The 13,308-nt window shown below is 41.6% G+C and overlaps 1 protein-coding gene across 1 annotated transcript in view; it reads left to right on the forward strand.

The window, feature by feature from the left end:
* The first annotated feature begins 8,028 nt into the window (after window positions 1–8,028).
* The window catches only part of RAB3GAP2 (RAB3 GTPase activating protein subunit 2 (non-catalytic)), a 131,698-nt gene continuing 126,418 nt past the window's right edge, over window positions 8,029–13,308 (forward strand). Inside the window, exon 1 of the mRNA XM_012649670.1 lies at window positions 8,029–8,270. Within this exon, the coding sequence (XP_012505124.1) occupies window positions 8,156–8,270 (115 nt within the window). The 5' untranslated portion in view covers window positions 8,029–8,155. The remainder of the gene's footprint in view (window positions 8,271–13,308) is intronic.

Here is a 13,308-nt window from a genome sequence, read left to right on the forward strand (position 1 = left end):
TCACTTCACATTCTAGAAACAGCCGCTTGCGCTTCTCTATGTACACATTACCGCTGCTCCCAAGCCTTTTTTCATGATGTTTCTTCTGTGTAGTATTTTTTTTTCTCCTTTCCATCTTATACCCTCATCAGCCAGATAAAATCTATTCAGCTTTTAAGACTCAGCTCAGGCCAGGCGCGGTGGCTCACGCCCATAATCCTGGCACTCTGAGAGGCCGAGGCAGGTGGATTGTTTGAGCTCAGGAGTTCGAGACCAGCCTGAGCAAAAGCGAGACCTCGTCCCTACTAAAAAAATAGAAAGAAAATAGCTGGACAACTCAAAATATATATAGTAAAAATTAGCTGGACATGGTGGCACCTGCCTGTAGTCCCAGCTACTTGGGAGGCTGAGGCAGTAGGATTGCTTGAGCCCAGGAGTTTGAGGTTGCTGTGAGCTAGGCTGACGCCACAGCACTCTACTCCAGGCAACAGAGTGAGACTCTGTCTCAAAAGAAAAAAAAAAGACTCAGCTCAAATACTACCTCCAAAAGGCCTTTTCTGAATCCCAAGTCTATGATTTTTGCTCCTGCTCTGTGCCCTGGCAATATTTATTCCCGTTTGTGTATTGGTAATCCTCACCTCCACCAGTCCTGGGTCTTACCTGTATCTTACCTATATTTATGTTTATAGGGCCTTCAGCCATTCATGGTACCTAATGGGCACCCAGAAAATAGTTCTTAAATGAATGAATAAATTAAAGAAGTGAAAGTGTTATGGGAAGATTTACTAAGTAATATGATCAGACCTATGCCTCAGGAAGACAAATCTGGCAACAATGTGTAGGACGATTGAAGTGGGAAGACACCAGATTCAGAAGCAGGCAGAACGAGGGGGTTATCAAAACAGCTCAGGAGAGGAGGTGGCTATGAGGATGTCAGGAGGGGATCAACCCAAGCGACATTTGGAAGTTAGATCAATAGAACTTGGTGGCTGACTGGTGAACGAGGTGGGGGGAGAATATTTAGCCTTTCTGTTAACAGGTCATCCACCAACAGAAGGGTGATACCATTGACAGAAAGAAAAGAGTCTGGAATAAGAGTGACTTTGAAGAAAGGACTGAAGGAAGGGAGAAAGATGACAAGGAGGTAGTAAAACATCCAGAAATCAAAAGATAAAAGGGGAAGGAAGGGGTCAGGAAGTTGCTGCTTCACTGAAGCTAAGGTTTGGGAAAGGTATAAGGAAGGGATGGTCCATAGGGAGGAAACTACAGTGAAGTCCAGAAAGATGCTGGACTCAGATATCTTAATTCCCAGATCACCGAGCAATGACTTCTCAGACTCGTGGTCTCAGTTTAAATACTACTCCTACCAGCAGTTTCCCCTTCTCCTAACCTAGCTTTGATTTGCCACTATAAAAACTGGTGCTTGGAACTTATCACTTAGCTACCAGACAACACTGGGAACATTTCTTTATTTCACGGACTCTGATAAGTATCTATTTCAGTTGTGTCAAAAATAAGAAAACAAGAAATAGTTGGTTGTCTGGGCCATATTTTTATGTCCAAATGAAACCAACATTATTTAAACTATTTAAAATTTGGAGGTAATCAGTGTAATATCTTCTTAATTATGTAAGAGGAAAAGAATATCAGAGAAATAAAAATACATTTATTTAAACAAGATATACAGAAGACACCAACCTTCCTTCGTGACAAGGTCCTCTTGTTAATTAGGTCATATTGTGTCAGAATTAGGTTCAGCTGCAATAACAGAAAACAGAAAGCAGCAGTGGCTGAAACATGTAAAGATTTATTTTGTCACATAAAAGAAGTCCAGATGTGGCAGTCCAAGCTTGGCATGACAGCTCCGCGAAGCAGAGGAGACTCAGGCTCCTACCTTCATGTTCCACCATAGTTTAAGTCACTTTATTGTCCAAAAAGGATGCTGGAGCTACAGCCATATCAAATTATAGATAATAAACAGGAAAGGGGAAGCAAAGACTAAAAGGGTTTTCCTTAGCTCTCTGTACCTCCTTTAAGCAAACTTCCTGGAAATCACTGCCAACAATTCCAACAATTTGTGCTCCATCTCATTGGCCAAAACTTAGTCATAGGATACACTTGGAGTCAAAAGAGATTAAGAAATGTGGCTTGTTTTTAAATCTTGGCACAGAGCTGCCCCAGTAATATAGGGGTTCTCTTGGTAAAGAAAAAGAGTAAATAAATGGATAATGGATAACTAGTAATCTCTTCCACAAATGTCAATTTTCATTGTTTAAAATACGGTGGCTTACTTACCTGACAAATCCAAAATGCATCAAAGTCAAGAAGATGGAGACTTAGAAGCCCCGGACACTTATATTTGTTAGCTAACTATGCTAATATCTTCTTTTCTTATGCCATTATAAAGTAGATTTTGACCCAATCCAGATATAACTATTGGAAAATAGTGAAAATATAAATATGTTTTCTTGCACTTAAAATAAACAATAAAACACAATGTTTAGCGAAGTTAATTCTTCTTTTACTAATTGGTCAATGCCAGCAAGAAAAAAAAAAACACCTCTTCTTTGCCTTTCTAAAAGTTTCTCCTTTAGTCATAGTTAAAAAAAAAAAAAAAAAGATTTCCATTGCCCCTGTAGCTATCAGAAAAATAATCTAATTCTGAAGAAGGGTTACAAATTTTGTGCCAAGGAAACAGAGTTTGGCTGTTCTGTAGGCTGGACTACCCACTCGCCAAGTGAAGAATTATCTCTTCTCAGCCTTTACTCCCCTTAAATTCTTTATTACTTTCAACACAAGAGAGTCACGAGTGTGTGAAACGTCTTCTTCCATTGGTTTCCGTGGCACGGTCCTACTATGTATGGTTTTCTTCTTTGACTGCTTCTTTCCAATCTCCTTTACTACAGCTTCTTCTTCCAATTACCCTGCTTGAGAAAACAAAGTGTGCTTTCCTCTAAACTCCACAGCAATCAACACAGAAGTCTTCTGTGACCAAATGTGGGGATTTTTCCACACACACCAAACAATAGGCACCAGCTGAGTGTCATTTAATTCAAGTCTGACACTGTCTACCTGGACAGGGCATCAGATCTCACGGGGTGAGGGCTCAGTCCCCTAAACTGCCCCCTCTTCAGATACCAGTGACAAGTCCAGGCCTCCGGAGCTTCTCACCAACCTGCTTCAGATTGGGGTTCCCACAACCTCCTCTTTGGATTTTGTTAATTTGCCGGAGTGGGTCATAGAACTCAGGGAAACACTTACTTACATTTACCGGTTTATTACAAAGGATATCTTAAAGGATACAAATAAACAACCAGATGAGGAGATAAATTGGGCAAGGTCTGGACAGGCCCAAGCGCAGGAGCTTCTGTCCCCGTGTAGTTCTCTTGGCACATAGATGAGTTCTTCTTCACCTTCCTGTCAGCCTCCATGTGTTCAGCTCTCCAGAAGCTCCCCAAACTCTATCCACTGGGCCTTTTATGGAGACTTAATAGGTTTTCCATGATTGAAGCATGGCCAACTGTGTCACTATGTGGACAAAAAGGGTATAATCCAAACCCAGCAAGACCTGTCTGTCCAGATTTTTTTTGCTCTCTCTTTGCAGGTGAAAGGAAAACAAGAGAAGGTGAGAGAGAGAGAGAGAGATTCTGTTTCCTATGGCCTGCTTCTGAGGCTTAAGGTGCCCCAACTTTAAAACAAAAGACTGTAACCAGGTTATGGGAGTTATGAGCCAGGAACAGTGGATGAAAACCTATATATATATAATCATAATATCACACACTCCTAAAAAAGTAGTTAGTACTCAGCTTGTTTCCCTAGCCAAATCCTGCTCTCATCCAATCTGGAGTCCACTGACATTTTCATCCCCTCCCTTTAATATAACCTCTGCGTACATAACTTCCATAGGTAGGGTCTAGCTTTGATCTCTCTAATCCCCTGTTTCTAACTTCTGTTTGTAAAAAACAACTTTTCTTAACCTAACTCCTCTGTGGGCACTTCACATTTAACAAATACAGCATTGAGTTTGTCCTATTCCTATTTGCTTCAAATCTAGTCCTCCTTTTGCATTCTTTATCTTGGCTGCTGACATGACATTGCCACCTCTCCAGTTCTGTAGACTGAACACTTGAATATCATCGAGGGTCTTATCTCCTCTTCCTACACCTAGATCTAACTTGTACCCACTCCATTGATTCGGCTTCCAGAGCGGCACTGCCTTTCTTCTCGGTTAAAATAATGCCATGACATCTTGAGGGGTCTCTCTGCCTTCAGTTCTCCCAAAATAACTGCTACCTCTTCTTCAAAAATCTTCAGTTGGCTACCCTTTGCATAGAGAAAAAAATCAGATTATACTATTTGGACTTTCAGTTTCTCTATAATTGAGAATCAATCTGTTTATTGCCTTTCCTACCTCTTCCCCACTATCCCTTTTCCACGGAACAAGCCTAGTGATCAGAATTACTCTCCCTATTCCTCCCAAAGCCACCCATGGTACTCATCACACTCTGTTCTTAGAGTTGTGTGTATTTGTCTGCTTTTAGGTTGTGAGTCTCTGGAGAGCTTGTCGTGATTGCCTCACTTTGCTTCCCAAGGCACCAGTAGTGTCATAAGCCCTCCATAGAGGTTCTTTGAATAAAAACTAGCTGTAGATATGCCTTGCTTCTGTTCACATGGTCTTCAATTCAGGGATGCCCTACAGCAAAGCTCTGAGGTAAGGCTTCAGGGACTCTCCATCCCCTTCCTCTGCTCCCCTTCCTTTCACTCAGAGATGCCCAGGGCGCCATGTCCTCTCCTGCTAACCCACGCGTCTTCCTGCGGTACCTACACAGACCACTCCTTTTGAGCAATTCCAGCTCCCAGAACTTTCCCTTCCCAGGCTCTTACCCAAACCTACATTTCCCTAGGGTGAACCTTAGCGCCCAGCCTCTTCATTTTAAAGATCAAGAAATTAAGGCCCAGAAAGGTGACAGGAATTGCCCAAGGTCATGAGGTCACAAGACCAATTGGTGACAGAGTTGAAACAGACCGAGATTTCCTGACTTGAGCCCACTGCTCTTTTTTTCTTCTTCTTTTTTTTTTTTTTAATTTCAGAATACTGGGCATCTACCCAGAGTCCACTGCTCTTTCTCTCACACCTGCTGCCCATCCTGCATCTCAACCCCTTCAGCTTCAAGCTGTTGTTAAGGATTGGCAAGGATCTGCTGCTAATCATCCTCAGTAAGCATCTCTTAACAATTGTCATCAGTGCTATGACTCACAGTAACGGGTAAGTTCACATTAGTGCCTGGACCCCTCCTGTTGTTGTTTTGGTCGCAGTGCTTTTCCTAGCTCCTGAACTCATACCTCAAGGAGACATTCTCTATGCTGGGATACGTCAGGCCTGCACACTTCCGCAATGCGCTTTCTGATGACTGTGTGGTTACTGATATTTGCTGTCTGAGGCAATCCTCCCACACTCCACAGAAACCATGGCAGCAGGACTGCAGAGGCATCCCCCTGCAGCTTTACAGCTTCCCGAGGGAAGAGTTCAGTTCATGATTGTGCTGCAATTTCTGTGAAGGGAATCTAAAATCCTTAAAAACATTCATGAATGAATCTTTTCAACACTACTTGGAAGGAACTCAGGGACTTTACTATTAAAACTGAGTTAACACAGTAATGAAATTCAATGACCACCACATGGGAGATACATAAATGCCTCAGGGTAGAACAAAGGCCAACTGAATGAGCCAAGGGCAGTTACTTCCACAAAATGCATTCACCTGAATAGGAACTTGAATGGTTTTCAATGAAGGACACTGTATCCTTCCAGAAAGTGTCATGTGTTCTTTATTCATCCAGTAAAGCTAAGAATCTAGCTTTAAATTTTATTTTAGTTTGATATTGGTGCTGGGTTTTAGGGAATAATCTTATTAAGACTGGTTTATTCTTCTGAGTGATGATCTGAGGAAACATTGCAATTTTTCAGATAGAAGGGGGCACTGGCAGCTTGCCTTTCCTGCAAGCTTTGATTTTAGAATTATAAGTCCTTGATGCTTAAAGGAACCTTACAGCACATCTGATCCCACCCTGCATTTTATAGGTGAAAAACTGATGCCTGCTACCCTGATAACATACAAATTGTCTATCGTATTTAGTGAAAATCATTCTACCCTAGAAACAGGAATTGAGTAGGAACTTGAGCACTTGATTTTAGTTGTTGTATGATGAGGACTAAGTGTGTACACAGGCCTAGAAGAACGAATGCTTTGGACCCCATCTCCTTGCCTTCCGTTTATTCCTGCTCCATTTTCATACAAAGTGAGTGACCTCTTTAAGTTTCCTTTGGGAAGTGGGTGAGTGCCTACAGTTTATGCTAACATTAAAATAATTCCTTTTTGGTTTTTACTTTGTAGTAAAATAACTTAAATGGACTTCAAGAGTCTTCTCAGTGATACTTTAATCAATTACTTCATTAAAAAAATTGGGATAAGACACACTTTTTTTTTTTTTTTTAACACGCGGAGTCTTGCTTTGTTGCCCAGGCTAGAGTGTAGTGGCATCATCATAGCTCACTGTAACCTCAAACTCCTAGGCTCAAGCGATTCTCCTACCTCAGCCTCCCGAGTAGCTGGGACTACAAGCATAGGCCACTGCGCCCAGCTAACTTTTTTCTATTTTTAGTAGAAACGGGGGTCTCACTCTTGCTCAGGCTAGTCTGGAACTCCTGACTTCAGGTGATCCTCCTGCCTCAGCCTCCCGGAGTGCTAAGATTACAGGTGTGAGCCACCTGTTGGCCATGACACATTCTTTTAGTATGGCATTTGTGACTATCCAATTGGATAATGTGTGGAAAAGTACTTCCAATATTAGAAAGTGTTTTGTAAAAGAAACAAGTTATTCCATTTACTTTCTGTACACATTCTATTCCATTTATTTCTTCAGCAAATATTTATTAAACAGTTATTATGGGCCAGGCCCTATCCTTGTGCTCCCCTCCTCTCCTCCTGCCAAAAAACAAAACAAAAAAACAACTAGGTCATTTCCCCCATTATGTTTTGTCATAGCACTTTGTACTACTTTCCTTTCTAGCATTATCACAATTTCAGTTAAATAATTGAGTACAGTAGTCCCCCCCTTGTTCTCAGGTTCATTTTGTGCAGTTTCAGTTACCTGCTGTAAAGTACAATAAGATATTTTGAGACAGCGCAACCACATTCATGTAACTTTTATTACAGTATACAATTTTATTATTAGTTATTATTAATCTCTTACTGTGCCTAATTTATAAATCAAACTTTATCATAGGTATGTACAGGCAAAAACAGTACACATATACAAGGCTGGTACTACCCCATTGTTTCGGGCATCCACTGGGGGGGCTTGGAAGGATCCCCTAGGATAAATGGGGACTACTGTAATTAATTGTCCACTGCCTGTATCAAGCACTAGAATTTTCTTTATGGGAACAGATATTTCTTCTCTTTTGGTCTCTGATACTCAGTGCCCTGAGTGGCTGCCACAGAAAAGACTAACAAATATTTGAATGAACAAACGAATGAAAAACCAAATGGGTGATGAAAATGTATAATACAGTACAACCCGTACTATATTGGGCTTGCAAGGTACTCTGGGAATTTATAGGGGGAGCATTTAAAGCCAGCCTTGACGGCGCTGATTTCTGAAATAGCACTTAATCCTGTCAAAAGCCGATAGTTGCATGATACCGTCCCTCACTGGCCTGTCACTAGTTTAAGACGGATTATTCTCTGTGAAATATCAGGACCGTGCCAATAGAAGGATATCAATAAGATTAGTTGAATGACTCAATGGCTCGCAAGGACAAAGTCCAATTAGAATATCTCTGGCTAAAAGCCAGAATGAATGAAAGCGTTCGCTCTCCGCGTAGACGAAGAACTGGGTCTGAACATCTGTCCCAAGCCTCCACGTAGACGTAGCAGCCTCCCGCAGCCACGCCGCTGGTCATGTGACTCGGGCCTCATTTTTCCCGGGCGCCTGGCCGGCCCGCGCTTGCGCAGTGCTCCGACAACCTCCCGAGTGCGCTGACAACTTCCGGTTCGGTTTCCCCGCCTCCTGCGAGGCTAAAGCTGTTGGGGCTCGTCTGTGGCCGCGGTGGGGTGGAGGGGGCAGGGCGTGGTGGGTTAAGGTGAGTGCCGGAGTGGGTTTCCCTGGAGCCATGGCCTGCTCCATTGTCCAGTTCTGCTACTTCCAGGACCTCCAGGCCGCCCGGGACTTCCTCTTCCCTCACCTGCGGGAGGAGATCCCCAGCGGCGCCGTGCGGAGGGACCCCGGTAAGTGCCCCTCGCCTCGCAATTCCCTTCCCCGGCGGTCCGCGGCCTCTGGCGGCTTCGGGTCTCCTACCGGCTCCGAGCCGCCTGCCTCTGCCCTTTGGGCCCCTGGTTCTGCTCTCGCCTCCCCTCTTCGCACTGGGACTACCCCCGCCCGGCTTGTCATAAAGCTCGGTTGGTGTTGTCTCTTCTCTTCGAGCCAGCTTTTCTCCTAAGCCCCTCTGGCCAAAAACTGCGTTTTGCTGCTTCTTCGCGGCTCCCGTGCCCCAGCTTTCTTTCCCAATATCTTCCCTATCCCCACCTCTCTTCAGCCCCGGGTCCCGTGGTTCTTATTGCGTGCTCCGTGATCGCATCCTCCCTGTTCCTTCCCACATGTCAGCACTCTGTCCTGGTATTAACCCCGACGCCCACTCTCTTCCATTGCCCGCACCTCCCCTTCTGAAAGTGTTTATCATCCCCCACACTCTCTTCCATCCCCTGTCCCCTCTTCAGATTTAGAGAACAAATGGCTGATTGACAAGTGAGTGACGCTTAAGGTGGTGAGTAAGAGTCTCTCACATAAGGAGAATGACCTGTCAGGAAGTGAGCGAGAATCAACATTAGGAACTAATATTACAGTGACATAGCCAAGAAAAGTTATTTTGAGTTATTGAGATGAGAAGCCCTCCACCTATTATTATCATTAAACAGTGTTAAATAAGCCCTTCCCCACGTAGTAGAAAATCCCAGGCCTGGTTTATTAGGTACTACATACGTTTCTCCTTTTGAAAGGCTGTGCTTTGTGTTTATTGGGGCCTGTGGGGTTTTTTGCATTTTCAATATGAAGCACATTTGGCTTTGTAGTACAGTGCTGTCACTTTATGCCATACTGGAATGGCGATAATAAGGCCCACTAAATAAGCTCCTCTCCCTTTTTAAAATTTAGAAGATACCAAAACCATCTATGAAAGAATATTTACTCTGTGCCAGTCATTGGTGCTACAAACCAAATGAGGTTGGTGGGCCGTGCCATTAGGAGCTTATGATTTACTGGGAGACAGACAAACAGTACCTACCATTCAGTGTGATTGAGATATATGTGAGGCACTTTCTTGAAGTGGTGATACTTAAGCCTGAACTTTGAAGTAGTAGTTGGAGGAATAAGGGAGAAGTAATGTCAGGTGCGGAGGAAGGGAGGCCTGAAGTGGCATAGTATTTGGAGAACTAAGAACAGCTGAACGGAGAGGAGGATGTGAGGGGAAGTGTCAGGGAGATGAGGCTGTAATAGTAATAAGGAGCTAGATCATGAGAAGCCTTGTGGAAGTTGTCAGGTGTTTTCTCTGAAAGACTTTAAGCAGAGAAATGATGTGGCCCGATTTGTACTTAATGTAACCAGCAAAATTGGTTGAATACCTGTAATGTGTTCTGGCAGCAGTGTGGAGGAGAGATCAGAAGCAGGGAAATTGGTTGGGAGGCTGTTTCAACAATACAAACAAGAAGTGATGGGATCTTCAACTAATAAAAGCCTTAGCAGGATTTGAGAGGAAGGGCTTGATTAGAAAGATAATAAGGAGGTAGAATCTGCAGGACCTTGTGAAGGTCTGGTTGTGGGAGTTATTGCTAGTGAGAGGGAGTTAGGAAGCCTTTGGCTTTGGCTTGAGCAAGAGTATATGGTAAGAGAGAATGAAGGAGACACATTTTGAACCTTTTGCATTTTAAGTGTTTATGGTATGTCCAAGCGAGGAAGTCCAGTTGAATACTATATATAGAGATCTAAAACAGTAGGGAGTCCTGGGCCAGAGATGTTATTTGGGAGTTACCAGAAAAAGTGTCAATTCAGTCTCAAGTATTTTATATGTTTTGAAATGCACTGAGTACTGAAGTTGAAGAGTCAAGCAGAGGTTACTGGTAAGAAGACGGAGAAAGAGTAACAGTGAAAAACCAGAGCGATGCCCCAGGAGCTGAGGAAGGAGAGAATATGATGGAGGTAAGGTGTGGTCAGCAGTTTTGCAAATGCAGCTGAAGTCAGGTAAGACAAGGATAGAAAAGTGCTCGCCGGTTTTGGGAAGGCGGAGGTGATTGGGACCTTAGGACAGTTTCAGTGGAATGTTGGAGGCACAAAGCATATTTGCTGGATGTTAAGGAGCTTGGTTGTGAAGGATAGTAGGTACAGTATCGTTGACAGTGGACATAGAGGAAAGGAGCACATTTTCTGTATCCGTCTGCCACTGCCATGGTCCAGGCCACCATCTTCTCTCAACCTGGGCCATGGCACCTGTCTTCTTCTAACAGCTGTTTCTGCTTCCACTCTTGGTTTCTTATAGTAATTAGTTCACAACAGCAGTCAGAGTGAGTTTTTAAGACATAATTTAGATTACAACAGACCCCTCTTTCTAACCCTCTATGGTTTTTTATTGCACTTAACGTAAAATCCAAAGTTCTTACATGGCTTATAAGGTCCTTGAGGCCCTGCCTCTTGCCACTTCCTGGACCTCATACTCCTCTCCCCTTATTTCTTATGCTTCAGGCACTCTTTTTATTGTTAAAGCAGCCAAGACATCTGTGGCTGAGACCTTTGCTATTGTTTTTGTCTGTGCCTTGGGTGCTCTTTGCAGATCTTTGCATGCTAGTTGCATCTTGTCATACAAGTCTCAGCTCTAATGTCAACTCCTCGAGGTAGCCTAATCTAAAGCAGTCAGTCTGACCCCCTTGTACCCACTTGTTCTCAACCATATCATCCTGCTCATTTTTATATCTATATACTGTCCAGTATGGTAGCCTCTAGCCACATGGGGCTACTGAGCCCCTGAAATGTGGCCAGTGCAACTGAGGAACTGAATTTTTAAATGTTACTTAATTTTAATTAATTTAAATTTAAAACTCAATGTGGTTAATAGCTATAATATTGTATGGCAAAGTTATAGGTGCTAAAACTCAGGTACGTACAGATTGAATATTTGTTCAAGGTCACACAGTGAAGAGTAGACCCAGGATATGAACTCAATCCAGGCAGTTGGGGACATAATCACACCCCAGACATCCAGAGTAATTTGCATTATGCCTATAGGTTTGCACATACGGTTTAATTTATTACTCTTTTAAATCAAATTCGTAGGTTTATATATGTTGGTATTGTCCTGGCTACCATCGATTCATATAGAACATGAACAGAAAAGACCTGTTAACCGGTGAGCCCCTTTGCAAAACCTATACAGATGGTCCCACTTTATGATGGTTCAACTTAATGACTTTCAACTTTACAATGGTGTGAAAGTGATAAGTATTCAGTAAAAACCATACTTTGATTTTTTGATTTTGATCTTTTCCAGGGCTAAGGATATATTGGGTAAGATACTCTCTCGTGATGCTGGGCAGCAGCAGGAAGTTTACTCTTGTGATCTCATGATTGGGAGAGTAAACAACTGAGACTTTGTGCTGTATTCGATAAATTACATGAGGTGTTGAACACTTTATTATAAAATAGGCTTTGCGTTAGGTGATTTTGCCCAGCTGTAGACTAGTGTAAGTGTTCTGAGCATGTTTAAGGTAGGCTAGACTAAGCTATGATGTTTGGTAGGTGAAGTGTATTAAATGTATTTTCGGCTTAATGATATTTTTAACTTACAGTGGCTTTATGAGGATGTAACCCCATTGTAAGTTAAGGAGCATCTATTTTAACCTATATTACAATGGTACTTTAATTTACAAATAAAAGAAAAATAGTTTGTCCTACTGTAGATAGTTTACTTGGAATTCTTAAACAGACTAGGACTATGGATTTCTGTAAATATCCCTGGCCATCTTTTACAAAGCACGTGGTTTTGCACAGAGCTCTTTGTTAAGAAAACCTGAACATAAACTTTTGTTATGGTGAAATTTTAGAAAGTAAGAACGAACTTAGCAGAGCAGGTAAATAGGACCTGACTTAAACTGCTGATGGTGTTTACCTTTGCTTTTCTTCACTTTATTAGTGTTGTAAATGATTATTGGGAAGCAGTAATCATGATATCATTTTTATTTTCCTAGCTGATAGTTTTAATTTCTTAACCCAGCTCATTTCTAGGGATTACGTAAAAACAAAACACCTCAATTACTCCTGAATTATAGAGGCTTATCAGTGTAAAAATAGTACTTTGATTTTAATGTGGACAACTGCTATAGATACAGTAATACCACACTTCTATATTTGAAGATCAAAGAATAACAGTATGACTTTGTTACTTTGTATTTTTAATTATAAAGGAGACTGTCCTCTATAACTTTAAAAGATTTTGAACTCGACTATTTCCCAATGTTTACATTAATCATAACTATTAATAATTGTTTTTACAAATTAAATACCATCTGTTAATATTTCGGACATGAAATTTGGTCTTATTCCTTTGAAGTTGCAGGGATGGGTAGTAGTATGTGTGTCCCCACTTTACGGCTCCCCACTTAACTTACAGTGACATATAGAAATTTGCCAAGGGTTACTTGGGAACAGACAGTTTTAAGTGAATTATCTTCCGTATATACCTGTGAAAGTGCCTACTTTGTCATCCTTCCTTTTCTCACTTCACTAAAGAAAGGCTCATCTCTCACAGGTTCCTAATCTTATAGTAAATTACTCCAAAGTATTAAAAATCCTCCCCTTTAGTCAAGGTGCTGTAAATTACTCCATCTCATTAAGAGTTTTCAAAGTGATTTTTACTTTTTATGTTTAATAATTATCAGAATTTGTGATATATTTATGCTGTTTTCCTCAGTTATCTACTTCTAATAATAATTGCAGTAAGTTGGGCAAGAAGAAAAATTTTAGTACTTAGAGCCTTATGATCACAGGAAATTTTTTTCTCAGTTCATATCCTTTTTTGCAGAGAAATTTTTGGACTGATAATAAAAATTTGTATTACATTAGAATAGCATTCTGTGGAGAAAGTGGAATGGACATAATTCAAGGAGGAAACAGAACATATAAAAAACTATTGAGAAGATAAGCATTTTTTTGTAAATGGACGTTGGTGGGGATCATTTCCTTATAGTATCCTATAGTATTTAGAATCCACCGAGTAAATTTTGA

The sequence above is a fragment of the Propithecus coquereli genome, unplaced genomic scaffold (assembly GCF_000956105.1).
Source record: "Propithecus coquereli isolate 6110/MARCELLA unplaced genomic scaffold, Pcoq_1.0 Scaffold300, whole genome shotgun sequence".
NCBI lineage: Eukaryota > Metazoa > Chordata > Mammalia > Primates > Indriidae > Propithecus > Propithecus coquereli.